Consider the following 25,216-nt stretch of genomic DNA (forward strand, 5'->3'; position numbering starts at 1 on the left):
CACTAGTGACATACTTTAAAACTTCGCATGCAACTTGACCATACTTTCGATTCACTGACCGATTCGTTCCTGTACTGATCAATATTTTTAGCGTGCATTGACTCCGAACACCTATTCCTCTGTCCATTATCCACTTCAACGTTGCAACAGCTCTTCCATACACGTCACATTCTTAGAGCCCACGATTCTTTTGGTCAGCGGACTTTGCCGATTTGTGGTGGAAACGCGAAAAAACTGGCTGAAAACTCAACTCTGGCCGCCGTGCCTGCGGCCAGAATAATAAAGACGAAATATCAGCAAGTCGTTTTTCCAGTTTTTGTTATCTTATAATAAATATATAACACAAATGAGGAGAAGAGACGATTTTAACGAACACCTATATTTCAACCGACTTATCGGTCTTCTTCAGGGTGACAACATGAAGAAAACATCTACACGTACTGGATGCTCTTATTCCAAGGCGCGTTCACGGGAATCAGCCTTTGCCGCCGTTCAAAATAAAATCAATGTTAAGAAAAAAGCAAGATAGTCAGCTTCCAGTTCAGCTGACTTCGATATAAAATTTCACTCAAAAGATAATTCCCCAGACAAAGTGGCTGTTGTAGCTTCTTGTTCAGCCAGTCGGGTCTTCAATTTGGTCATAATTAAAGTACTATGAAAACGAATGATAGTGTCACAGTGAGTCTTAAAGAAGATTCCTTGACTCTTGGCAATAAGCTATGAAGAGGATGGCTAGTATTACGAGCTTTATTAAAAATAGTATGGTCTGATTTATCTAATAACTTGGAAATATCTATAAAATAGGAAACAGAATACTTTCACTTGTAACAACAGCAAAGAAATTTCTGAACAGTAGTGAGCTCAAGTTTAGAAACAGCGTAAACACTAAGCCCGTAAGTAAGCTTAGGTAGGACAATGACGTTAAAAAGATGGTCTATATCATCCTGGCAATAGCCTTCTTTCTTTAGGCTCCTAATAACAAAAAGACACTTATTAGCTTCTAGTAACTTATTCTTTATATGTACTGTAAACCTAGCGTTATTCTGAATCGAGATCCCTAATAGCTTTGACGATTCTACCTGTTTAATGTCATTGACAGGACTATATAGTTTTCTTTACATCTTTCCGGATACAAAGCTCATTACATTTAGTACTATTACGTGGCATACAGTTATCTTCCGACCATTCTAGGTACTGATTAACAGTGTCATGAGATATATCCGGGCTCACTTATTAACATTAACTTGAATAGTAGTATCATCAGCATACTTAATAAGATGTGTCATAGGATTGCTGTCAATATTAAGATCTTTTAAAAAAAGATTAAATAAATAAGGGCCACTTACGCTGCTCTGAGTAGTGCCCTTATTTACACAAATGCCAACTGAACACTTTACCTTTAAAAACGAGACGCTGCTTCCTGTTTTTCAAAAAACTAAGATACCAATTAGTAAGATGTGGATTAAGATTAAGAGCCTTAAGTTTCTGACCTAAAATGTAAATGATGATCTTGAAAACAACGACTCGAGAAATGTTTTGAGTTGACGTCGTTTTAAGTTGAGTGATTTTTCCATAGACTACATGTAGGACAGTGTTCCATATCGGCTCTAGACTTTCTACCTATCAGGTGTCTTTTCAAGTGTTAACAAATGCGCGTGTTTAGTATCAGTGGGGTACGATTGGCCCATTATATCTCTTAAGCAAGCACAGTGACATATCTTTTTTATTGTAGTTCTCAAAACAGGCATTAGTAGGGAATATTCAGGGAAAGTTTCAAGAAAATCGTTGGACAACTTTTTTTTCTGAAGAATCACCCAAGGTATTTTCTTTCTTAGACGATGAGACGAAAAAAGCAGTACGTTTCGGGTAGTTTATCTAATCAGTGAGCACTCAGAGCAGAAAAGTCGCTCCGAAGGAAAAAATATTTACCGAAATGAACCGAACGTTATATTCTTGTAACCAGTTACCAAAGACCTTTATTGTGAAAAAAGTTTGAGAAATGTGGTTTTTTTCTATGTTGTATGACCGTAGGCGATATTTACATAGCTAGCTCAGGCTCTAATCGCCACAGCTGGTAACCGATTAACCGCATGGAGAGCCTGTGTGAAGGCTAATATTTACATTAAACTACTGTTAAAAGCTTCCACTGGATCAGTACAATTGGACTAAGCAAAGCAGATGCTAATGTTTAAAATGCAATAAAATACGCTGCGCTGCATGTGTAGATGAGTTAAACACTGAAACCAATGTGATCGAGTGAGGTCATAGTTAGCTGGGTCTTCAAGACTTCTCAATTTTGCGGTAGCACCACTGTCAGTTCCAGTGTCGTATTGTTCTTGGTGAAAGAGAATTTATGTTACTGTCGGAGTTAGCGCAAGAGGCCGGAACTTCGAAAAAAAAAAATACCCTGTGAGTTTTAAACGCTTCCATGGAGTATAATGCTTAAGTTAATTAACAGCCCTCTAAGACTTGTTTCTGTCATCGGTTATCAAGAATCCAGGGCCTATTTTGTCTGTTATCGTCTAACACTCGAAAAAAAAAAAAAAACAAAAAAAACAAAGACGAAGTGCAAGAAATTATCCTAGCTCAGTTGCTTGGTAATATAAATTTTCTAGAAAAGCTGTACTTTTTAAAACGACGGAAGCAAGAATTCTGCGCCAGTTGGTCATTTCATCTTGCCTGCAGCTGTCCTGCACTCTTGTTTGGCAAGAGCCTGTTCTAAGTTACGATTTTCAGCTCTAATTTCTTGAACCACATCGAATCTGTCCGAGGTACGCCGATAAAAAAAAAAAAAAAAAAAAAATTAGGGGCTTTTCAGCCTTACATCTGGAGGTTGTAGCTTTAAGATTCAATTTCCCTCTGTGTTGTAACGCGCTTGCTTGATAGCGTGCGTGCATTTTTATATTGCTGCGTCTTACATCAACGAGAGTATATCTTGTAACGATTCTGATCCCTTTGTCAGTTGCCCTGTCGAAGTCTTTGCTAAATAAAGACGAAATATCAGCAAGTCGTTTTTCCAGTTTTTGTTATCTTATAATACATATATAACACAAATGAGGAGAAGAGACGATTTTAACGAACACCTATATTTCGACCGACTTATCGCTCTTCTTCAGGGAGAAAACATGAAGAAATCATCTACAGATACTGGATGTTTTTATTCCAAGCCGCGTTCACGGGAACCCGCCTTTGCCGCGGTTCAAAATAAAATCAATGTTTAGAAAATAGCAAGGTATTCAGCTTCCAGTTCAGCTGACTTCCATATCAAATTTCACTCAAAAGATAATTCCCCAGACAAAATGGCTAGCCGCGAGCTGTTGTAGCTTCTTGTTCAGCTAGTTGGGTCTTCAATTCGGTCATAATTAAAGTATTATGAAAACGAATGATAGTGTCACAGTGGCACAATTCATACACCTACAATACGCGCCGAAAGGGTTGAGACACTTTCCCTTTTAAGGAATCTCGGACAAATCCTTCCGACAAAGTCTTTCCACCTTTAAAGACGAGACGCTGCTTCCTGTTTTTTTAAAAACTAAGATACCAATTAGTAAGATGTGGATTAAGATTACGAGCCTTAAGTTTCTGACCTAAAATGTAAATGATGATCTTGAAAACAACGACTCGAGAAAGGTTTTGAGTTGACGTCGTTTTAAGTTGAGTGATTTTTCCATAGACTACATATAGGACAGTGTTCCATATCGGCTCTAGACTTTCTACCTATCAGGTGTCTTTTCAAGTGTTAACAAATGCGCGTGTTTAGTATCAGTGGAGTAGGATTGGCCCATTATATCTCTTAAGCAAGCACAGTGACATATCTTTTTTATTGTAGTTCTCAAAACAGGCATTAGTAGGGAATATTCAGGAAAAATTTCAAGAAAATCGTTCGACAACTTTTTTTTCTGAAGAATCACCTTAAGGTATTTCCTTTCCCAGACGATGAGCCGAAAAAAGCAGTAGGTTTTGGGTAGTTTATCTGCTCAATGAGCACTCAGAGCAGAAAAGTCGCTCCGAAGGAAAAAATATTTACTGTAATGAACCGAACGTTATATTCTTGTGATCAGTTACCGAAGACCTTTATTGTGAAAAAAGTTTGAGAAATGTGGTTTTTTTCTATGTTGTATGACCGTAGGCGATATTTACATAGCCTGCACACAGGCTCTCCGTACGTCGTTGATTGTTGCTCAAATGGCGTTCGGTCAACAGCTAGCTAGCTCAGGCTCTAATCGCCACAGCTGGTAACCGATTAACCACATGGAGAGCCTGTGTGAAGGCTAATATTTACATTAAACTACTCTTAAAAGCTTCCACTGGATCAGTACAATTGGGCTATGCAAAGCAGATGCTAATCTTTAAAATGCAATAAAATACGCTGTGCTGCATGTGTAGATGAGTTAAACACTGAAACCAATGTGATCGGGTGAGGTCATAGTTAGCTGGGTCTTCAAGACTTCTCAATTTTGCGGTAGCACCACTGTCAGTTCCAGTGTCGTATTGTTCTTGGTGAGAGAGAATTTATGTTACTGTCGCAGTTAGTGCAAGAGGCCGGAATTTCGAAAAAAAGAACCCTGTGAGTTTTAAACGCTTCCATGGAGTATAATGCTTAAGTTAATTAACAGCCCTCTAAGACTTGTTTCTGTCATCGGTTATCAAGAATCCAGGGCCTGTTTTGTCTGTTATCGTCTAACACTCGAAAAAAAAAAAGAAAAAAAAAAAAAGAAGAAGTGCAAGAAATTATCTCAGCTCAGTTGCTTGGTAATATAAATTTTCTAGAAAGGCCGTAATTTTTAAAACGACAGAAGCAAAAATTCTGCACTAGTTTGTCCTTTCATCTTGCCTGCAGCTGTCCTGCAGTCATGTTTGGCAAGCGCCTGTTCTAAGTTACGATTTTCAGCTCTAATTTCTTGAATCACATCGAATCTGTCCGAGGTACGCCGATAAAAAAAAAAAAAAAAAAAAATAGGGGCTTTTCAGCCTTGTATCTGGAGGTTTTAGCTTTAAGATTCAATTTCCCACTGTGTTGTAACCCGCTTGCTTGATATTGCTGCGTCTTACATCAACGAGAGTAAAGCAAAACAAGAATTCTCTGTCATCTACCGCATTCCCGTTACTCGTGCATTCATCCATCCGTATTCTAGGGCTCTTACAACAAATTTTACGGCTTTAGTTTTCCCCTGAGTGGCTAAATACAGGAATGGCTCCTGCCTTGTCCCAGTCATTTACTTTTACAGATAATACAAATTTGCGCTGGCGAGAATGAGAGCCTCAACACCAAACCAATGTTTTCACGCAGACCACTGGTCGGTGCAGTTCCCGTAGCTTCCCCTGGCACGCCATTTTGTTTGTATTATTTTGTTGGCAGTTGTCGAACCCAGATTTCTCTCACCTTATTCCTTGCCGCCATTTTGGTAACATTGCATATTTGTCTATCCTCGACGGAAGAAATTGATCACGTGATCTGCTGTGTCCCGACCCTCCGCCATGTTGAAAGCCGAGAAGACCCTGGGATCGAGGTTGGCAAATTATGGTTCATTTTTTGCATTATAATAGCGTCAAATTCCGAAAAACTTTTTTCTCCATTGATTCTGTGCACCAACATGGCTTCTGTGATGTCAGGTGAAAACCATTTATTGTTTATGTTTCCGTATTTTCTTCTCCAGGCGATGAGCAGAAAAGACAGTAATTCGGTTGGTTTACTGTCTACTCAAAGATCGATCAGAGCCGATTACAGGATTACATTATTCATTTTACATTATTCAGCGAAAATGTAAAATGCGCGTTTTATGCGGCTAGTAGAATTTTATTCCAAGGGGCTTGCACGGGAATCCGTTTCCTTGTACTACAGCGGTTGTCCTTTTACCGCTCAAAATATAATCAAGGTTGAGAAAATAGAAGGATATAACCGGATGGTTAGCTTCCAGTTCTGGTGACTTCGATTTCAAAATCATTAGAAGAGGATTCCCCGGACACAGTGGCTAGCCTTGAGCTTTTGCAGCTTTTTATTCAATCCTTCCCTAGTCGCAACGTCAACTCGAAAACCTCATTGTAGTCATAATTAAAAGTCTTTTATGCAAACGAATGATAGTGTCACAGTGGGAAAATTCATACATCTGACTATGATATCTTACTAGCGATTTCTCTTTTCAGGTATCGATGGCTGCTGAGTCGGGTAATTCGACATTCTTTGGCGAGCAAAACGTCACGTTATTTGAGCTGAGTGTATCTCGATCAGAGTGCATCACCTGGCAGCTGGTACTATACACAGTGTTGGCTACTATAGTGACATTGAATGGCCTTTCAATCATTGTTTTCTTAAGAGATCGCAGTCTTCGCAAGCGTCACATGTACCTGGTAATCAACTTGACAGTTGCTGATCTCTTTGCTGGATTATTCTCGGCGCCCATTCTGGTCCATAATCTGAGTGTCCTTTGTCTGGAGGGGGACATCTTCTTATGGAAGTTTTGGTTTGCTGTCGAGAACTTGACCACTAGTATATTAGATAGTTTGGCAATGTTCTTTTTGCACTCCTCCGTCGTAAATCTTGCTGTTATTTCGTTGGAGCGTTTACACGCAACGTTTCGTCCATTTAAGCATCGCCTCATGAAAAAGAGGACCTTTGGAGCAGCTGTTTTCGCCGTTTGGTTTACAGCGGGGATATGGGTGGCTGTGGATTTCCTATTATTCTGGTACGGTGTCTACTTGCCTTATGAGATTCACAGATCTTTAGTTTTTTCTTGCTGTCTTCTCATTATCCTTGTTTCCTGCGCGTCCATCGCTATTAAAATGAACTGCGGAACACTTCCTCGGCGCCATGGTGGAATCATTAAAGAAAGAAAACTGACTAAGACACTGTTCATTGTCACGAGTGTGTCTTCTATGCTGTCCTTACCATATATCGTTTTGTGGTTTGTTGCCGGCAGTGTGGACTCGGTTCTCTACTACGAAATTTCCCATCGAACAATTATACGTTTAACTTTGGTTGCTGTCTGTTTACTTTACGGAAACTCACTCGTCAATCCCATATTTTATGCCTTTAGAATGCCAGAGTTCAAAAGAGCTGTGTTTTCAGTTTTGATGTGTAGACCATTGCCCGCCCGCCATGTTCAGGAATTTCCTCTTAATGGCATGTAGTGTCTAGTCTTACTTTGGCCTCAAACTACATCTCTTGTCCATCGAAAGGTCAGCTGCTTGTGTAATGATTAAATTTACGTAAGATGGCGGCGCGGGGCTTGGGGGTAATGTATCTCACACTCTTGGCTCCCTTAGGCCAGTTTCAAATTTCGCGCTACTGATTCTTCTGCGCATGTTGTAGCTGACCGCTGGATGGAAGGTGTGTTTTGTTGTTTTATTTATTTTGAATTTGGCGCGAACGAATTTAATTCGATGTTTGAAACCACTCCCATGTTATTGTTGTACCACTCCCAGGTCAAACTCATTTAAGTTTGACACGGTAGAAGCTGGCGCCGTTTGAAGCAGGCCTCATTTACATATTAAATTAAACTAACTTCGAATAGTGCTAAAACCAAAATTATTCCAATTGGCTTCAGGAAAAGTTGAGTACCTTATTAAACCCACTTGAGCGTTGCTATTGAGGAGCTCTCTTCAGCATGTCAAATCGCTTGGGATAGTCATTGATGAACATCTAAGGTGGCAAAGAATCTAAGAGGTCGCTCTCGGGATGGGCGAAATAAAAAGGATGAGATCGTTAGTCTCTAGCATCTCTTCATTACCATACACAATGCGTAAATTCAACCTCACTTTGATTATTGCCATCTTGTCTGGGGTAATTGTGGTAAAACGTTATTTGACAAATTACCGAAGCTTTAGAATCATGCCGCTCGAGTTTTAACTCTTACTAGCTGTGAGGCTGAAGCCAACTGTTAAATAGTGAGTCAAATAATTTATCTATTAAACATTTGTTCCATACATCACTCCTTTCACGGGAAGACATGTACCCAACAAATTGACCTGCTCCTGAATGAGTGGCTTCATAGCCCAGTTGGTAGGGAATTGCACCGGCATCGGGGAGGTCATGGGTTCGAATCACGTTGGAGCCACGTGAATTTTTCAGGTGTCTCTAAGAGACAGTTGTATAAAGTAAAAAAAAAAAAAACAGCAGTAGACTAGCAACCTTTGTGGCATGATTATGGTGTTGCAGCAAGAATCCCCCTACAGGAAGGTGTTTCTCTCCACTAACTGAAATAATAATCTCTAGTAAAACGGGTAAGTGGAGGGAATATTGTGTGTGTGGATGGTGAGTTGAGGGAAAATCATAGCCAAAAATTAGTCTGTAAAATGAGGGAGAGAAATTCACAAAGCAAACTCTAAACCTCACAGTGGATTTAGCACTAAAACAAAACAAACTCTGTGTGAAACTAAAACTTTAATTTCAGAAACAGCCAGATAGTACATGTACAATAAACTAAATCAGGCAATGCAAGAGGGATAAACAAATCTTTGAACATGAAAATTATTCGATCTTAAAAAATTAGAATAATAAAGAAGAAAAAATCCCTACATGAAACTTTCGTTCTTAAAAAAACACAGAAAAAAGCAGCTCCAAAACCCAGAGAAATTTCATGCAAAATGAAACACAGGTGCATTAAATGAGGGAAATTGAAACAACCCGAAGGTAAAGAAAAGCTGACTGGGACACCATTTGGCTCGGAAATGGCTGCGAATCTTCAGGGGTAGAGTGCAACCGAGCAAGGGGGTTTCTAGTCCAGCGCTGGACCTCTACCCAATCCCGTTGGCCGAGTCAAGGGTTAGAGCGCAACCGAGCTCTACCCGATCCCCTTGTGCCGAGTCAAGAAAGGAAAAAGAAAAGAGCAAGCGGAAACCCAGGAGAAAAAACAGCACCAAAACCATAGGCAGACTGACGCGACTAAATCTGCCAAGCCAATCAAGGAAAAATGGAAGTAACACTTACCAAAACCACACTTACCAGATGTATAATATGATTACTGAAGCAAAATTATAGTTAAAAATAAAGAAAAAAAAACTGTTTACTTACATGGAAGAAAAAGCTGGCAAAAATTTCTCTTCTCTCCAAACATTTGCAAAGTCGCCAGCAAACGTCAGCCGTGCTTACGACAAAAGAATTCAAATACGACCGAAACTGCACACATGGCCTGGGCCCGATCGAGATATGAGAAGGAGTCGATCTGTGCACCAGTATGACAAAGAAAATGCCTGATGCAATAAAAGACTACTACGAAATGGGGAGTAGGAAGCCAAAGAAGGGGCAATGGCCCAGAAAAACATGGACGCCCAAGTGACATTGTGCTGCTTCTGATACACGGTGTACTGCAGGAGTATAATCATTCGTTCATCGGAACCTGGTTCCAGGTAAAAATGCCATCAGGTGTATAAATTATTCGTTCTTTTGGATGGAACCAGGGAAAAATCACATCAGGTAAAAAGATAAGAGTCGCTCGAGGTGATAGCCGAGAGCGACTCTAGCTTCTTGACGACTCAAAAAGCTAGAGTCGGTCTCGGCTATCGCTTCTCTCGTGCTTAGCAACCTCCCGCGTGCACCATAACGCAACAGTGCACGCTGAGCCGTTTACCATTTGTTAACAAGAATGATGCTTGTAAGCATCATTTTAGGGTAGGGATAGGAAAAAGAGATTTATAATTATTGCGTATTTTAAGGTGATTCTTTAGTATTGCACTGCGCATCCTGGTCAAATTTGCAACATTGTAAATATGGCGAAAGTCGATCATACACGAGGAATCAGATCTCAAAACACGTGAGAGAAGTTGTGAATGACCCATGATTTATCTCTTTGCGAATAAGCGCGCGCATTCCGAGAACACGGCGAGTTCTGTTGTTTCGATCTACGATAATCGAGAAAGTCAGGTACGACGGTGTTTTACTCTTAAACGAGCACGGTGACCTTTTTTTTATTGCATCATTTTGGTGTACAAATTATCCCCTTTAAACTAAAAAAAATTAAAAAAATTTATCGGAAGGAAAAAAAGATATAGCTAAAAACGTACACAAATCCCGTTACCCAGGGATGTAAATAATGACCTTGAAAACAACGACTCGAGAAAGGTTTTGGACAAAACGAGTGGGCGTTGCTTTAAGTTGAGTGATTTTTCCATAAACTATATAAGACAGTGTTCCATATGCTCTGGACTTTCTACCTATCAGGTGTCTTTTCAAGTGTTAACTTTAAAACTTTCTCGTTCAGCTACCGCAAAATGCAATAAGCGATTCGAAAGCTTTAAACAAAGACATACATTAAAGGTATCCCTCAATTGCACTATTATCCTGAACATTTCCAGTATAGCTCTTACTGTAAGAAACCTGGTAGGTAGAATTATACACACTTGTTAACTCTGCCAACATTAAAAAAGACTTACCAGCTGACTGCGACAACCTTAAAACTGATTACCAACATCCATTATTTGTATTCAGGACGTTCGCGCCAAAATTTTCCTCATTTCTCGCCTAGAGTTAGGTCATAAGGTACTTATTCCAAAAATGAAAAAAAAAAAAAAAAATGGGGGTCACCGACTTTGTTTCGGAGAAAACGGCAGTGGAAAACTACCTTAATTTAGAGAAATCGGTCATAATAGCGAGATGTAGCGTCATCTGCTCATCCATCGAAAATCATAAAAAATAAAGTGGTAGAGGGAAGGTTTCCGTGCATAGGTTTTTAGGAGTGGGATTTTTAGATAATTGCATGTCGCTAGGGATGTCGTAAACAGTAGAGTTCATCCTCGACGAGCGTTTTCGTAAGCTCTACCCGTTGCAACCACTACCGGAATTCGATGGCACGAGAAAAGAAAATGTTAAAAAAAGATAACTTCTTACGGTGGGAATTTTTTCATTTCATCATATTTTGTAGATAGTAAGTAAAGTAAGTGATTCATGATTAAAAAAATAGGGGTCACCAATGATCTAAACGAGTAAAATCGATGTAATTTTGTAAAGCTCTTGGAAAATTTCGTTTGTCGCGCTTTTGCCTGACCTGTCGGGGAAGGATTGGAACCAACGAGAGGATGAAAAGTTTTTACCGAAAAAAAAACTTTCTCGAGCATAGCAACGAAGTTTTAATCTGGCGTCATCTTCATTTGGTTAGTGTTTTGTATAATATCTCTTCATTGCCGTCATGTTCATCTTCTGGAGTGTGGTTTTTGTAAAGTCTAATCGATGGTTGTTTCCACGCAGGTCCGCACTTTCAAGCGGACGAGGACGGAAATACTGCTCTCTTTTCACGAAAGTAAAGGAAGTGAACTTCAAAAACATGCATTCATTTTGAACTTCAGTTCGTAGGGTAATAAAAACATAAAAAAAACAGCCCCATTAAATTTACGCAACGGTTCGTCCTCGAGTTTTCCAAAGTTTCAGCCGCTACTCCATCAACTACCTTTTCCAGCTGAGCTTTTCCATCCTCCCGCTCACTTCTCTTTAACGTTTCATGATGATTCGGAAATAAATGTGCCATTCTTTTGCCGTCCTGGAATTTTTCCCCCGGCGTTTTTGTCGCCATGTTATTTTAACTAATTCTTGAAAAATATTTATGAAAGTCAAGTAGACTAGTACGCGACTGATAAAACAACGCGAATATCAGTCGTGCAGTGGTCTCCTTGACTTTCATAAAAAATTTTTAATCAATTTTGACTGATCACGATTTTCTCTGATCCAACGCTGTGCAAGACTTATCGTCCACGGTTTTTGCGAAGGTTTTAAAGCCTCAACTTCACTAATCCTCGAAGTAGTGCGTGACATATTACAGTCGCGTTACCTGCGCAGTAACGTTGCGCACAAACAATTAGCGCTTAAATCAATAGGACAGTTAATCAGAACATCGTTACATGTAGTACAGTACACAAAGTTATATACTGTTTGTAGATGATCCATGCGATGGTTGTTATTGCAATGACACCACTGCAAAGTACAATCGTTAACGTTCCCCTACTCCAAATTGTAAAACACGTAATTACAAGAGACACAAAGATTATCATAATACGGATTCCGGTACATACTTCTTTTTCTTTCCCATGGAACTCGCGTGGTTGGATTTTTAATATGGCGTCAGAACAAGATAATGTTCGTTCTTGCGTCGATCAACATTATTTTTCTTAGTTGTAGTACTTCACACTTTTGCGTGGTTATAGGTTTCCTTTTTTTTAACTCTTTCATCACATTCGCATTTTGTTCTCACAGATAATTTCAACTCATGATCACTAGTGACATACTTTAAAACTTTGCATGCAACTTGACCATATTTTCGATTCACTGACCGATTCGTTCCTGTACCGATCAATATTTTTAGCGTGCATTCACTCCGAACACCTATTCCTCTGTCCATTATCCACTTCAACGTTGCAACCGCTCTTCCATACACGTCACATTCTTAGAGCCCACGATTCTTTTGGTCAGCTGGCTTTGCCGATTTGTGGTGGAAACGCGAAAAAACTGGCCGAAAACTCAACTCTGGCCGCCGTGCCTGCGGCCAGAATAATAAAGACGAAAAATCAGCAAGTCGTTTTTCCAGTTTTTGTTGTCTTATAATAAATATATAACACAAATGAGGAGAAGAGACGATTTTAACGAACACCTATATTTCAACCGACTTATCGGTCTTCTTCAGGGTGAAAACATGAAGAAAACATCTACACGTACTGGATGCTCTTATTCCAAGGCGCGTTCACGGGAACCAGCCTTTGCCGCGGTTCAAAATAAAATCAATGTTAAGAAAAAAGCAAGATAGTCAGCTTCCAGTTCAGCTTAGTTCGATATCAAATTTCATTTAAAAGATAATTCCCAGACAAAGTGGCTGTTGTAGCTTCTTGTTCAGCTAGTTGGGTCTTCAATTTGGTCATAATTAAAGTACTATGAAAACGAATGATAGTGTCAGAGTGAGAAGATTCTTTGACTCTTGGCAATAAGCTATGAAGAGGATGGCCAGTATTACGAGCTTTATAAAAAATAGTACGGTCTGATTTTTCTAGTTACTTAGAAATATCTATAAAATAGGAAATTTACTTTCGCTTGTAATTACAACGGCAAAGAAATTTCTGAACAGTAGTGAGCTCAAGTTTAGAAACAGCGTAAACACTAAGCCCGTAAGTAAGCTTAGGTAGGACAATGACGTTAAAAAGATGGTCTATATCATCCTGGCAATAGCCTTCTTTCTTTAGGCTCCTAATAACAAAAAGACACTTATTAGCTTCTAGTAACTTATTCTTTATATGTACTGTAAACCTAGAGTTATTCTGAAACGAAATCCCTAATAGCTTTGACGATTCTACCTGTTTAATGTCATTGACAGGACTATAGTTTTCTTTACATCTTTCCGGATACAAAAATCATTACATTTAGTACCATTACGTGGCATACAGTTATCTTCCGACCATTCTAGGTACTGATGACACCGCGGCAAAATGAGTGCGCATGCTCCGCTTCGAACACATTTGATTCTTTTCATTTGATTCGCGATTTTGAGCTCTTTGTTTTTGAGTTTATTCGGCGGTGAAGGAAAAGTTCTATTGGGCCTTTTGATGATCAAGATCTCACGCTCAACATGGACTCGACAGAAAAACTAAACAGTAGTTCCGAGTTGTTTCCAACGAGAAAGTCAAAAGAGGTAAGCTTATTTTAGGCATGAAATATTTATTTGTTTATGTCGTTTCCATGGAAGTTATCTTTGCCAAACCATGTTTGCTCGTGTTTCGGTCACACCGTTGAAGACCTAAAAGTTGTAAATTTTAAACTGATAACATTTTTCGTTTACTGTTTTTCGCCTAAGGGCAATTTCTCTAAAAACGCGTAGGGTTTTGAGAAAACAGAAGTTTTAACCTCTGACATGTGATACGAGAGCCATGGATTTTTCTGTGACCTGGTTCTCCACAGCAAGAGCAATGGTTTGTATGGTACATGGTGATGCTCTTTCTTTTCCAGCTCTGTGTTGCTTTGCAGGACACACTAGGGTTGCGGTATGATTAAATTTAATTGATCTCTAGATTTCTGTTGATTTCATTGTCCCAGTCATCTGACCTGAAGAAATCTTGTGGAAAGTGTTGATATCTGGCTGGCTGTCATTTTGACTGTCATTACTTTCAAGATGTGAGCAACTGTTTTTATCTGCATTGTTAGACAAAACCTCTTATTAAGGGAGTCAGTTACGTTGTTTAGTTTTTTTATAGAGGGATCTTTACAAATAGGGCACAGATTTCCATGTTTTTTTCAAGTATCTTAAGTGACATCTGTGCATGAAAATGACCAAGTGATAATAATATTATTGTTTTACTTTGATCAGTTTCCTGTTGTTTCTTAAACATGTCATTTATTCTTATTCCAGTGCTTAAGTCTAAAACTCTTCCTGGTGTGTGTGTGCTGATCTGGTCAAACCATGCATGGCAAGCAACATTCCAGATTGTTTTCAGAGATTGTGATGAGGATTTCAGCGTTGAATATTTTATTGGTTATGTGATGAAAAAAGCCAGGGTTGTTATTCATCTCTCATTTTTTCCTGCATGAGATCCTGCATGATGACAACAGTATTACTGCAAATTAAACATCACAGATGTGAGCATGCCAGTGATTAATACAAGATTGTTTCCAAACAGCTCTTCAAAATTGTCTAGAAAAGGGACGATAATTATTTACTTGCCACACCTTCTAAGTCAATGTTTGAACAAGCAAATATAATTTGGTTTTTTAATTCAAGTAAACTGTCTTACTTTCATTAATACAGCTGTATGTTATTCTAGTCTTTCTCTTGCTGAGCATGGGTTTGGATATTAACTTCTGAGAATGCTCCTACTTGTAATAGTCTTAATAATGAATATACGGTACTTACAACAATAAAATCAGAGAGATATTTGAATTACTGTATATTGTGTTTTGTGGTAACACATACCATAGTAGTTGTTGTGGTTGTTGTTGTTGAAAAGGAATCAGATAGAGTCATTGTGGGTCCAGATAGAGCCATTGTGGGTCTATCATTGGGTAGTGAAACTGGATCAGTTGTGCATAATAAAATGTTAGAGTATGAAGCAGAATGCCTCTAGTCTTGCTGGATGTATGATTACATTCCTCTCTCAGTATCTTTACACACAGTGCAAAATTTAGGCTGGATTTTTGCTGGTGCAATGCATGCAAAAGTGAAATCAGTATTTTCCAAACACATGCAGGTGAATGGTTTCTTATTTCATTATCATGATTCTCACGTCTCCCCACCCTCATCCCAGCAAGGCTCTACAAGGTGATCGACAAAGCTGGAGAAAAAAATTACAGTTACCAGCCAGCTGCAGGAAAAATACTGGAAAAATATTTTCAACGATGGACCACTACCAAACTCCAAGTAAAAGGGAAACATCAAGTAGCATTGGAGTCAAATTTATACTTAGTTTCAAAACTTTTTTGCGATCCTCTCTTAAAATTAAGACTTATTTTCTTTATTTTATTGCCTCGCTCTTGTAAAAGTAACTAGTGTTGTAAAATATGAGAATGGAGGGCAGCTAAGTGACTTATCCAAGTTGCCGACTGAGTGGGATGCGGGCATGAAAAGAACTTAACCTTATTTCTCCGACTTTCAAATGATTCCAATGAAACAAACAGACGATTTCCTCATTCATCAGGAGCATTATAAGCCATCTTCGCAGAAGGACTTGTCATTCTGCCCTTGCAAAGATGTTTACCCGGCGTTTTCCTTCTCAATGCACAGTTTTTCCCCCAGAGGTTTACCAACGCAGAGACCATCGCGACTAATAACATTACGAGCTTCGTCCTTTTTCTCTAGCGCTCGAATGCAAGGTAAAATTCTCCTGGTTTGAACTATAGTTTTTTGGTTTGGAAAGACACACAAAAGATTAGTCATTCAGGAAGCTCTCTTCAAAATTTAAACCTTATCAAAGTAGTGCTGTCCTTATCATCGCAAAATGAAAACAAACACAGAGAATTTAAATTGCCGCCATTTTGCCGCGCTGTTGTTGCTATTGCAAATTTAATTGGTACCAGTCCCTCGCGCGTGGAAACGATTCGCGCGTGGCTCAAGCCTGCGCACTCATTTTGCCGCGGTGTCGGTACTGATTAACAGTGTCATGAGATATATCCAGGCTGACTTATTAACATCAACTTGAATAGTAGTATCATCAGCATACTTAATAAGATGTGTCATAGGATTGCTGTCAATATTAAGATCATTTAAAAAAAGATTAAATAAATAAGGGCCACTTACGCTGCCTTGAGTAGTGCCCTTATTTACACAAATGCCAACTGAACACTTTACCTTTAAAAACGAGACGCTGCTTAATCCAATTAGTAATATGTGGATTAAGATTAAGAGCCTTAAGTTTCTGACCTAAAATGTAAATGATGATCTTGAAAACAACGACTCGAGAAAGGTTTTGAGTTGACGTCGTTTTAAGTTGAGTGATTTTTCCATAGACTACATATAGGACAGTGTTCCATATCGGCTCTAGACTTTCTACCTATCAGGTGTCTTTTCAAGTGTTAACAAATGCGCGTGTTTAGTATCAGTGGGGTACGATTGGCCCATTATATCTCTTAAGCAAGCACAGTGACATATCTTTTTTATTGTAGTTCTCAAAACAGGCATTAGTAGGGAATATTCAGGGAAAGTTTCAAGAAAATCGTTCGACAACTTTTTTTCTGAAGAATCACCTTAAGGTATTTTCTTTCTCAGACGATGAGCCGAAAAAAGCAGTACATTTCGGGTAGTTTATCTGCTCAATGAGCACTCAGAGCAGAAAAGTCGCTCCGAAGGAAAAAATATTTACCGTAATGAACCGAATGTAATATTCTTGTAATCAGTTACCGAAGACCTTTATTGTGAAAAAAGTTTGAGAAATGTGGTTTTTTCTATGTTGTATGACCGTAGGCGATATTTACATAGCCTGCACATAGGCTCTCCGTAGGTCGGTTAATTGTTGCTCAAATGGCGTTCGGTCAACAGCTAGCTAGCTCAGGCTCTAATCGCCACAGCTGGTAACCGATTAACCACATGGAGAGCCTGTGTGAAGGCTAATATTTACATTAAACTACTCTTAAAAGCTTCCACTGGATCAGTACAATTGGACTAAGCAAAGCAGATGCTAATCTTTAAAATGCAATACACTACGCTGTGCTGCATGTGTAGATGAGTTAAACACTGAAACCAATGTGATCGGGTGAGGTCATAGTAGCTGGGTCTTCAAGACTTCTCAATTTTGCGGTAGCACCACTGTCAGTTCCAGTGTCGTATTGTTCTCGGTGAGAGAGAATTTATGTTACCGTCGGAGTTAGTGCAAGAGGCCGGAACGTCGAAAAAAAAAAAAAACCCTGTGAGTTTTAAACGCTTCCATGGAGTATAATGCTTAAGTTAATTAACAGCCCTCCAAGACTTGTTTCTGTCATCGATAAAAAAAAATGAGGGGCTTTTCAGCCTTGCATCTGGAGGTTGTAGCTTTAAGATTCAATTTCCCACTGTGTTGTAATCCGCCTGCTTGATAGCGCGCGTGCATTTTTATATAGCTGCGTCTTACGATTCTGATCGCTTTGTCAGTTGCCCTGTCGAAGTCTTTGCTAAATAACTGAGACAAAATATCAGCAAGTCGTTTTTTCCAGTTTTTGTTATCTTATAATACATATATAACACAAATGAGGAGAAGAGACGATTTTAACGAACACCTATATTTCGACCGACTTATCGGTCTTCTTCAGGGAGAAAACATGAAGAACTCATCTACAGATACTGGATGTTTTTATTCCAAGGCGCGTTCACGGTAACCCGCCTTTGCCGCGGTTCAAAATAAAATCAATGTTAAGAAAATAGCAAGATATTCAGCTTCCAGTTCAGCTGACTTCGATATCAAATTTCACTCAAAAGATAATTCCCCAGACAAAGTGGCTAAAAAGATGGTCTATATCATCCTGGCAGTAGCCTTCTTTCTTTAGGCTCCTAATAACAAAAAGACACTCATTAGCTTCTAGTAACTTCTTCTTTATATGTACTGTAAACCTAGAGTTATTCTGAAACGTAACCCCTAATAGCTTTAACGATTCTACCTGTTGAAAGTCATTGATAGGACTATAGTTTTCTTTACATCTTTCCGGATACAAAGCTCATTACATTTAGACATTACGTGGCATACAGGTATCTTCCGACAATTTTAGGTACTGCTTAACAGTGTCATGAGATATATCCGGGCTTACTTATTAACATTAACTTGAATAGTAGTATCATCAGCGTACTTAATAAGATGTGTCATAGGATTGCTTTCAATATTAAGATCATTTAAAAAAAGATTAAATAAATAAGGGCCACTTACGCAGCCTTGAGTAGTGCCCTTATTTACAAAAATGCCAACTGAACACTTTACCTTTAAAAACGAGACGCTGCTTCCTGTTTTTCAGAAAACTAAGATACCAATTAGTAAGATATGGATTAAGATTAAGAGCCTTAAGTTTCTGACTTAAAATGTAAATGATGATCTTGAAAACAACGACTCGAGAAAGGTTTTGAGTCGACGTCGTTTTTTCCATAAACTACATATAAGACAGTGTTCAATATTCTTTAGACTTTCTTCCTATCAGGTGTCTTTTCAAGTGTTAACGTGACTTTCTCGTTCAGCTACCGCGAAATGTACCCCGAGCCGATGAAATAACGCGCGTGTTTAGTATCAGTACAGGCATCAGTGGGTTTAAGATTGGACCATCATGTCTCTTAATTAAGCAGGCACGGTGACAAATCTTTTTTATTGTAGTTCTCAAAACAGGGATCAGTAGGGAACATTCAGGGAAAGTTTCAAGAAAATCGTTCGACAACTTTTTTTTCTGAGGAATCGATCACCCGTAAGGTATTTTCTTTCTCAGACGATGAGCCAAAAAAAGCAGTACGTTTCGAGTAGTTTAATTATCTGCTCAATGAGCACTCAGAGCAGAAAAGTCGCTTCTGGTGAAAAATATTTACCGTAATGAACCGAACGTTATATTCTTGTAATTTGTTACCGAAGACCTTTATTGTGAAAAAGTTTGAGAGATGTGTTTTTTTCTATGTTGTATGACCGTAGGCGATATTTACGTAGCCTGCACACAGGCTCACCGTGCGTCGGTTAATTGTTGCTCAAATGGCGTTCGGTCAACAGCTAGCTAGCTGAGGCTCCAATCGCCCTAGCTGTTAACCGATCAACCACATGGAGAGCCTGTTTAAAGGCTAATATTTACATTAAACTGTTCTGAAAGGGGCAATGTCATACTAAATTTGCTGTTTTTGGGTTAAACAGGGTAAAAGTCTCAATTAGTAAAAAAATATTTTAGCCCACGCGTCTAACATTATTGACAACCCATCGACAAGATATGGAATATATTTATTGCACAAAGAGCTATTGGTATTTAATTTTTGGGGACTTTCTGCGGACACCATCTCCAAACTTGCAACCATTTCTATCCTCTCCATCCTTGGCCGCAAACAACAATGAATAGTTTCAGTGCACTTAAGTTGTTATTGGCAACAAAATCTACACGATCATTTTTTGGTCTTGATTTATGCAAAGACATATTTTAGTGTTTTGAAGTTTGACTGACATAGCGGGACACTGCCCCTTTAAAAGCTTTCACTGGATAAGTACAATTGGACTAAACAATTGCAAAGCAGATGCTAGTGTTTAAAATGCAATAAAATACGCTGTGCTGCATGTTTAGATGAGTTAAACACTGAAACCATTTTGATCGGGTAAGGTAATAGTTAATTGGGTCTTCAAGACTTCTCAATTTTGCGGTGGCACCACTGTCTGCTCCAGTGTCGTTTTGTTCTTGGTGAGAGAGAATTTATGTTACTGTCGGAGTTAGTGCAAGAGGCCGGAACTTCGAAAAAAAAAAAAAACCCTGTGAGTTTTAAACGCCCCTATGGAGCATAATGCTTAAGTTAACAGCCCTCTAAGACTTGTTTCTGTTATCGGCTATCAAGAATCCAGGGCCTGTTTTGTCTCTTATCGTCTAACACTCGAAAAAAAACAAAAACAAAGACGAATTGAAAGAAATTATCTTAGCTTAGTTGCTTGGTAATCTACATTTTCTAGAAAGGCCGTAATTTTTAAAACGACGGAAGCAAGAATTGAATTCTGCGCCAGTTGTTCCTTTCATCTTGCCGGCAGCTGTCCTGCAGCCATGGTTGGCAAGCGCCTGTTGTAAATTACGATTTTCAGCTCTAACTTCTTGAATCACATCGAATCTGTCCAAGATGCAAGATGCAATACTTGATAGCGCGCGTGCATTTTTATATTGCTGTGTTTTACATCAACGAGAGTATATCTTGTAACGATTCTGATCGCTTTGTCAGTTGCCCTGACGAAGTATATATATATATGTATATATATTTGTATAATCAAAAAGAGGTGGTGATCGAGTCAGTTAGAGTGCTCAATACATAGGTAGAGCGTAACTATAGAGGGCTGTGAGAATTAAAACATAGCTGCACGGTAATTGCCCTACAGGCCTGTTTCGTAAGGCGTGAAGCCTCACTCTTCAGGAGTTTTATTCACACTGCTGCGCACTTATTTTTATATCACAAACACTACGTAAATTTACATACATGTTGGTGTTTAGGTGCTAAGCTAATTGTTCTGTTGTCGCTCCTTCGCTGGGTGCCTGCATGATGATACTAACTCGTTTCTTTTGTTCAATGTACATCGCTCCGGTTCACAGATAATGACAAATTTCTCGCTCAAGCATAAATTACAACGTTTAGTTGAACGGATGTACGGTTTAGCGCGGCAAACAATTTGCCATGTAATTTCATGCTCTATGTTGTTACGTTTTAGTGACCATACGTGTTTGCTGAGTTCAGTTGAATTTCTATAGGTCTTATTTTCGAAAGATGTTTTATGATTTCTATAACGTGTCTTAAAGTCATCTGCCGTCAGGCCTACGTATGTTTCAAATTTGTCATTGTCCTTTCTTCTAATCTTTGCCTGATAAACTACACCAGAAGTCAGACATTGACCGTTTAAGGGGCACTCGCCCTTTTTACGGCAGTTACAGAGCTTGGTTTTAGCGCTCTCCAGGGAGGGGCTATAGGCCGCCAATAGTCGCTTGTTGTGGCTGTCGATTAGTTGTTTTACATTGCTCGTATTGCTATAACTGATTTTAATAGTATTCCGGTTGAAAATCGTGTTCAGGGTGTGGCTCCGAGGAAAACATCTGTCCACGAGTGCTAAGAATTTCTTCCCGAACATGGCAAATTGTTTGCCGCGGTAATTCTCACAGCTCTCTATAGTTACGCTCTACCTATGTATTGAGCACTCTAACTGGCTCGATCACCACCTCTTTTTGATTATATATATATATATATTTATATAATAAGTTAAAATGCTTCGAGCCAATAGAGATGCTGCGCCAGAAGGATCCAAAAGGATTCACAGTCCAAACCTCGAGAAGATAATTTAAAATTGTTATGGAAAACGAGGACGGACAACTTCGAGCGACGGAAAACATATACAGTAAAAATTCTAAAAATGATAAAAAATTTAATAAAAAACGTTTCGGTCTGTGACCTTCATCAGTTGCGGTGCAAGTGAATGGTAAATTACAAATTCCTTAAATAAGTTTACAATATAAAAGATGACAAAACAAAGATGATTATGTAACAGGGCGTGATAACATATATTCGCAAAAAATTAACAAGTGATGAACAATCGGTAATTACTACGCGTGAAAACGATGACTATACGAAACAAACCCACGGGGAAAACCAAATCGAAAGATAAAATAAAAGAATACAAACATACAAATAAAATGAAAAGAGAAAAGAAAAGGCGGTCGAGTCCACTGAGAATGCAAAGGAGCCAGCGTAATGAACCAGCGTTAAAAATGAAATGGCGAGAAATAAAACATAATTCCTAATCAGAGCCCCTGGGGGCGCCCGCCCAATTTACATGTGATCTCTACGTTAATTGTAGTTTAAACTTATTTAAGGAAATTGTAATTTACCATTCACTTGCACTGCAACTGATGAAGGTCACAGACCGAAAGGTTTTTTATTAAATTTTTTATCATTTTTAGAATTTTTACTGTATATATTTTCCTTTGCTCGAAGTTGTCCGTCCTCGTTTTCCATAACAATTATATATATATATATATATATATATATAGTTTGTGTAGAAAGAGTAAACAGCGAACTTCTTCCGTGGCCAAAACTCTTTAATAAACGTTTCGCCCTTCGGGCTTCCTCAGTATAGAGTGTACAGGGTTAAAAATACTTGGAATAACCCTGTACCCTGTACCCTGTACACTCTATACTGAGGAAGCCCGAAGGGCGAAACGTTTATTAAAGAGTTTTGGCCACGGAAGAAGTTCGCTGTTTACTCTTTCTACACAAACTACAATTTTCGAGTGCAAGCGTGTAGTATCCTTTGGATCCTTCTTCCAAGCGGCATCACCGTTGGTAAGCCAATCTTCATTCAAATATATATATATATATATATATATATATATATATATATATATATATATATATATATATATATAACTAACTGCAGACAGTACTGTTTCGGCCTTCTGGGCCTCATCAGTGCAGTGCTGATGTCTGGGATGGAGGTTAAGCTTATAAAGCCACCCCAAATGTCCCACACATGTGGTACATCTAAGCCATGCCAGAGTGCTCAAACTAGCGAGCTAGTGAGCATGCGCAATTGCTAGCGGCAGTGACTCATCCCAGTAGAGTGCTCAATTTGGACATGAAAGCAAAAGCTTTGTAATGCCAAAGAGCTATATCTAACTGCAGACAGTACTGTTTCGGCCTTCTGGGCCTCATCAGTGCAGTGCTGATGTCAGGGATGGAGGTTAAGCTTATAAAGCCACCCCAAATGTCCCACACATGTGGTACATCTAAGCCATGCCAGAGTGCTCAAACTAGCGAGCTAGTGAGCATGCGCAATTGCTAGCGGCAGTGACTCATCCCAGTAGAGTGCTCAATTTGGACATATACAATACAATACAATACAATACATATACAATCTTCTGAACAAAGGGAGCGACATTTTCAGAACTTCTGAAGTGCTTGTCAGAGGCGAGATGTTCACCGATGCGAGTGGCGAAGTGTCTATTGGTTTCACCAATATAACAGGCATTACAGCCTGCACATGAAAACTTGTAAATGACTCGCGATCGTAAACCCGCAGGAATAGGATCCTTGACCCCAAACCAACTCCTGATTTTAAACGGGGTGAACACCAACTTAATTTCCAGGTCGCTACAAAATGTGTTGACTAATTTCTTATAAAATTCGGTCAATCAGAGTGCGTACTGATCCTAATTTGTAACTAAAAGGTACAAAGCTATAATAATTAGTGAGAAGACCAGTGTAGGTCTTCTTGTGGAAACAGAGGTAATAATGCTCTGATTACTATGGTTATTTAAAAGCACATCTAAGAAGGGGAGCTTGTGGTTTTCTTCCCTCTCCATGGTAAACTTGATGTTAGGGTGCTGGCTGTTGATATGACTAACGAAAGATAAAGCATCCTGCTCGGTATGAAACAAAGCAAAAGTGTCGTCGACATATCTGCGGTAAAACCCATAAAGAGATTAGCTAATACAGGAGCAAGTGGGAGCACATGGCTACCCCATCAATTTGATCGTAAAAATTATAAAGGGGCTTATTACAATGGGCTCATACGAGGGAGGAGAAACGTGCGAATTGATAGGAACTTACATGCTCTCCTTGATCACATCCAAATTCAAAGGTGAAGTTGGACTGTACCGTAACGATGGTCTTGCAGTCTGCAAAGCCACTCCAAAAGAAATTGAAACAACCAAACCTGCTCAAGCAAATAAATAAATAAATAAATAAATAAATAAATAAATAAATAACAGACAAGAACAACCCTTCGCTCTACAAGACAGGCACACACTCAAGCTAAGCTACTCATGTATGCCAAACATGAAATCCACCGTATCGTCCCACAACAAACACGTTCTTTCAGATGCAAATGCACCAGCACCGCAACCTGACACCTGCAATTGTAGAAAAAAGCCTAATTGCCCACTCGAAGGAAAATGCCTCCAAACTAACGTAATCTATCAAGCCACAGTCACCACCGAGAAAAAAACTGAAACTTCAAGGAACGCTACAGGAATCACAAAACATCCTTTCGACATTCAAACAGAAGAAATGAGACAGAGCTTTCCAAACATGTTTGGAACTTACAAGACGCAAAGAAACCGTTTCAAATTAAATGGAAAATTCTTAAAAAATGTCGACCCCACAGCAACATTAGCAAGAAATGTAGTCTTTGTCTGAATGAAAAGTTCATAATCATATATAAGAAAGAACTGTGTAGCCTTAACAGAAGAAACGAATTAGCAAGTTCATGCCCCCACAGAAAGCGATTGTACTCCGGAACTTTAGAGTAACGTAAATTTAAAATACCGACATATAATCCCCTTATATCATGTTTTGTTACCTAGCATTTACTATAGCAAACATTCAAATTTCCGAATTTAACTGCCAGCTTTCCATATTCAACAGTTCAGTCGTTAAAATTGCCTGATGAGTGTGGTACTTGTACGATACGAAACAGTTCTGTAGCATTAAAACGATGGTTACTCGATCGTGAAACCTAAACAAATGAACAGAAGAGACGATTAAGTTAAGGAACACGTATATTTCGGATGACTTATCGGTATTCTTTAGGGTCAAAACATGAAGAAAGCATCTGCAGATACCGGATGTTTTTATTTCAAGGCGCGTTCACGGGAACCCGCCTTTGCCGCGGTTCAAAATATAATCAATGTTAAGAAAATAGCAAGATATTTAGCTTCCAGTTCAGCTGACTTCCATATCAAATTTCACTTAAAAGATAATTCCCCAGACAAAATGGCTAGCCGCGAGCTGTTGTAGCTTCTTGTTCAGCTAGTTGGGTCTTCAATTAGGTCATATTATGAAAACGAATGATAGTGTCACAGTGGCACAATTCATACGCCTACAATAAGCGCCAAAAGGGTTGAGAAACTTTCCCTTCTAAGGAATCTCGGACAAATCCCTCTCCCAAAGTCTTTCCATCTAACCCCCTCCCTCCAACCAATGCTGTTTTCTTATCGCCAACTCTTCCTTTTTCCGTTACCAACATTGAAGGGTGGAGTGCAAGGGGAAAATGTAACGTTAAGGTGATTTTTTCCTAAGTGATTTTTTCCTAAGTGTCTCAACTATTTTTGTCGCTGATTGTAGCTATGATATCTTACTAGCGATTTCTCCCTTCAGGT

At 39.0% G+C, this 25,216-nt stretch overlaps 1 protein-coding gene and 1 long non-coding RNA gene across 3 annotated transcripts in view; one reads left to right on the forward strand and one right to left on the reverse strand.

The window, feature by feature from the left end:
• Positions 1-2,000: 2,000 nt before the first annotated feature.
• LOC137988347 (adenosine receptor A3-like) lies at positions 2,001-8,437 on the forward strand. The gene is made up of 2 exons (XM_068834374.1): positions 2,001-5,510; positions 6,145-8,437. The coding sequence occupies exons 1-2, from the start codon at positions 5,277-5,279 to the stop codon at positions 7,126-7,128; spliced, it is 1,218 nt and encodes a 405-aa protein (XP_068690475.1). The 5' UTR covers positions 2,001-5,276; the 3' UTR covers positions 7,129-8,437.
• Positions 8,438-17,664: 9,227 nt separating this feature from the next.
• Positions 17,665-25,216, reverse strand: part of LOC137988349 (uncharacterized) — a 32,347-nt gene continuing 24,795 nt past the window's right edge. Inside the window, exons 3-5 of one of the 2 annotated variants that reach the window (XR_011120771.1) lie at positions 25,196-25,216; positions 23,667-23,772; positions 17,665-17,918 (exon numbers count right to left, since the gene is read on the reverse strand). The exon at positions 25,196-25,216 is cut by the window's right edge and continues 78 nt beyond it. This is a non-coding gene — a long non-coding RNA (uncharacterized lncRNA). Of the gene's footprint in view, positions 17,919-22,973; positions 23,517-23,666; positions 23,773-25,195 lie in introns of those variants that run through there. The other variant, XR_011120770.1, reaches the window with a different exon arrangement.

This window comes from Montipora foliosa, unplaced genomic scaffold, assembly GCF_036669935.1.
Source record: "Montipora foliosa isolate CH-2021 unplaced genomic scaffold, ASM3666993v2 scaffold_414, whole genome shotgun sequence".
NCBI lineage: Eukaryota > Metazoa > Cnidaria > Anthozoa > Scleractinia > Acroporidae > Montipora > Montipora foliosa.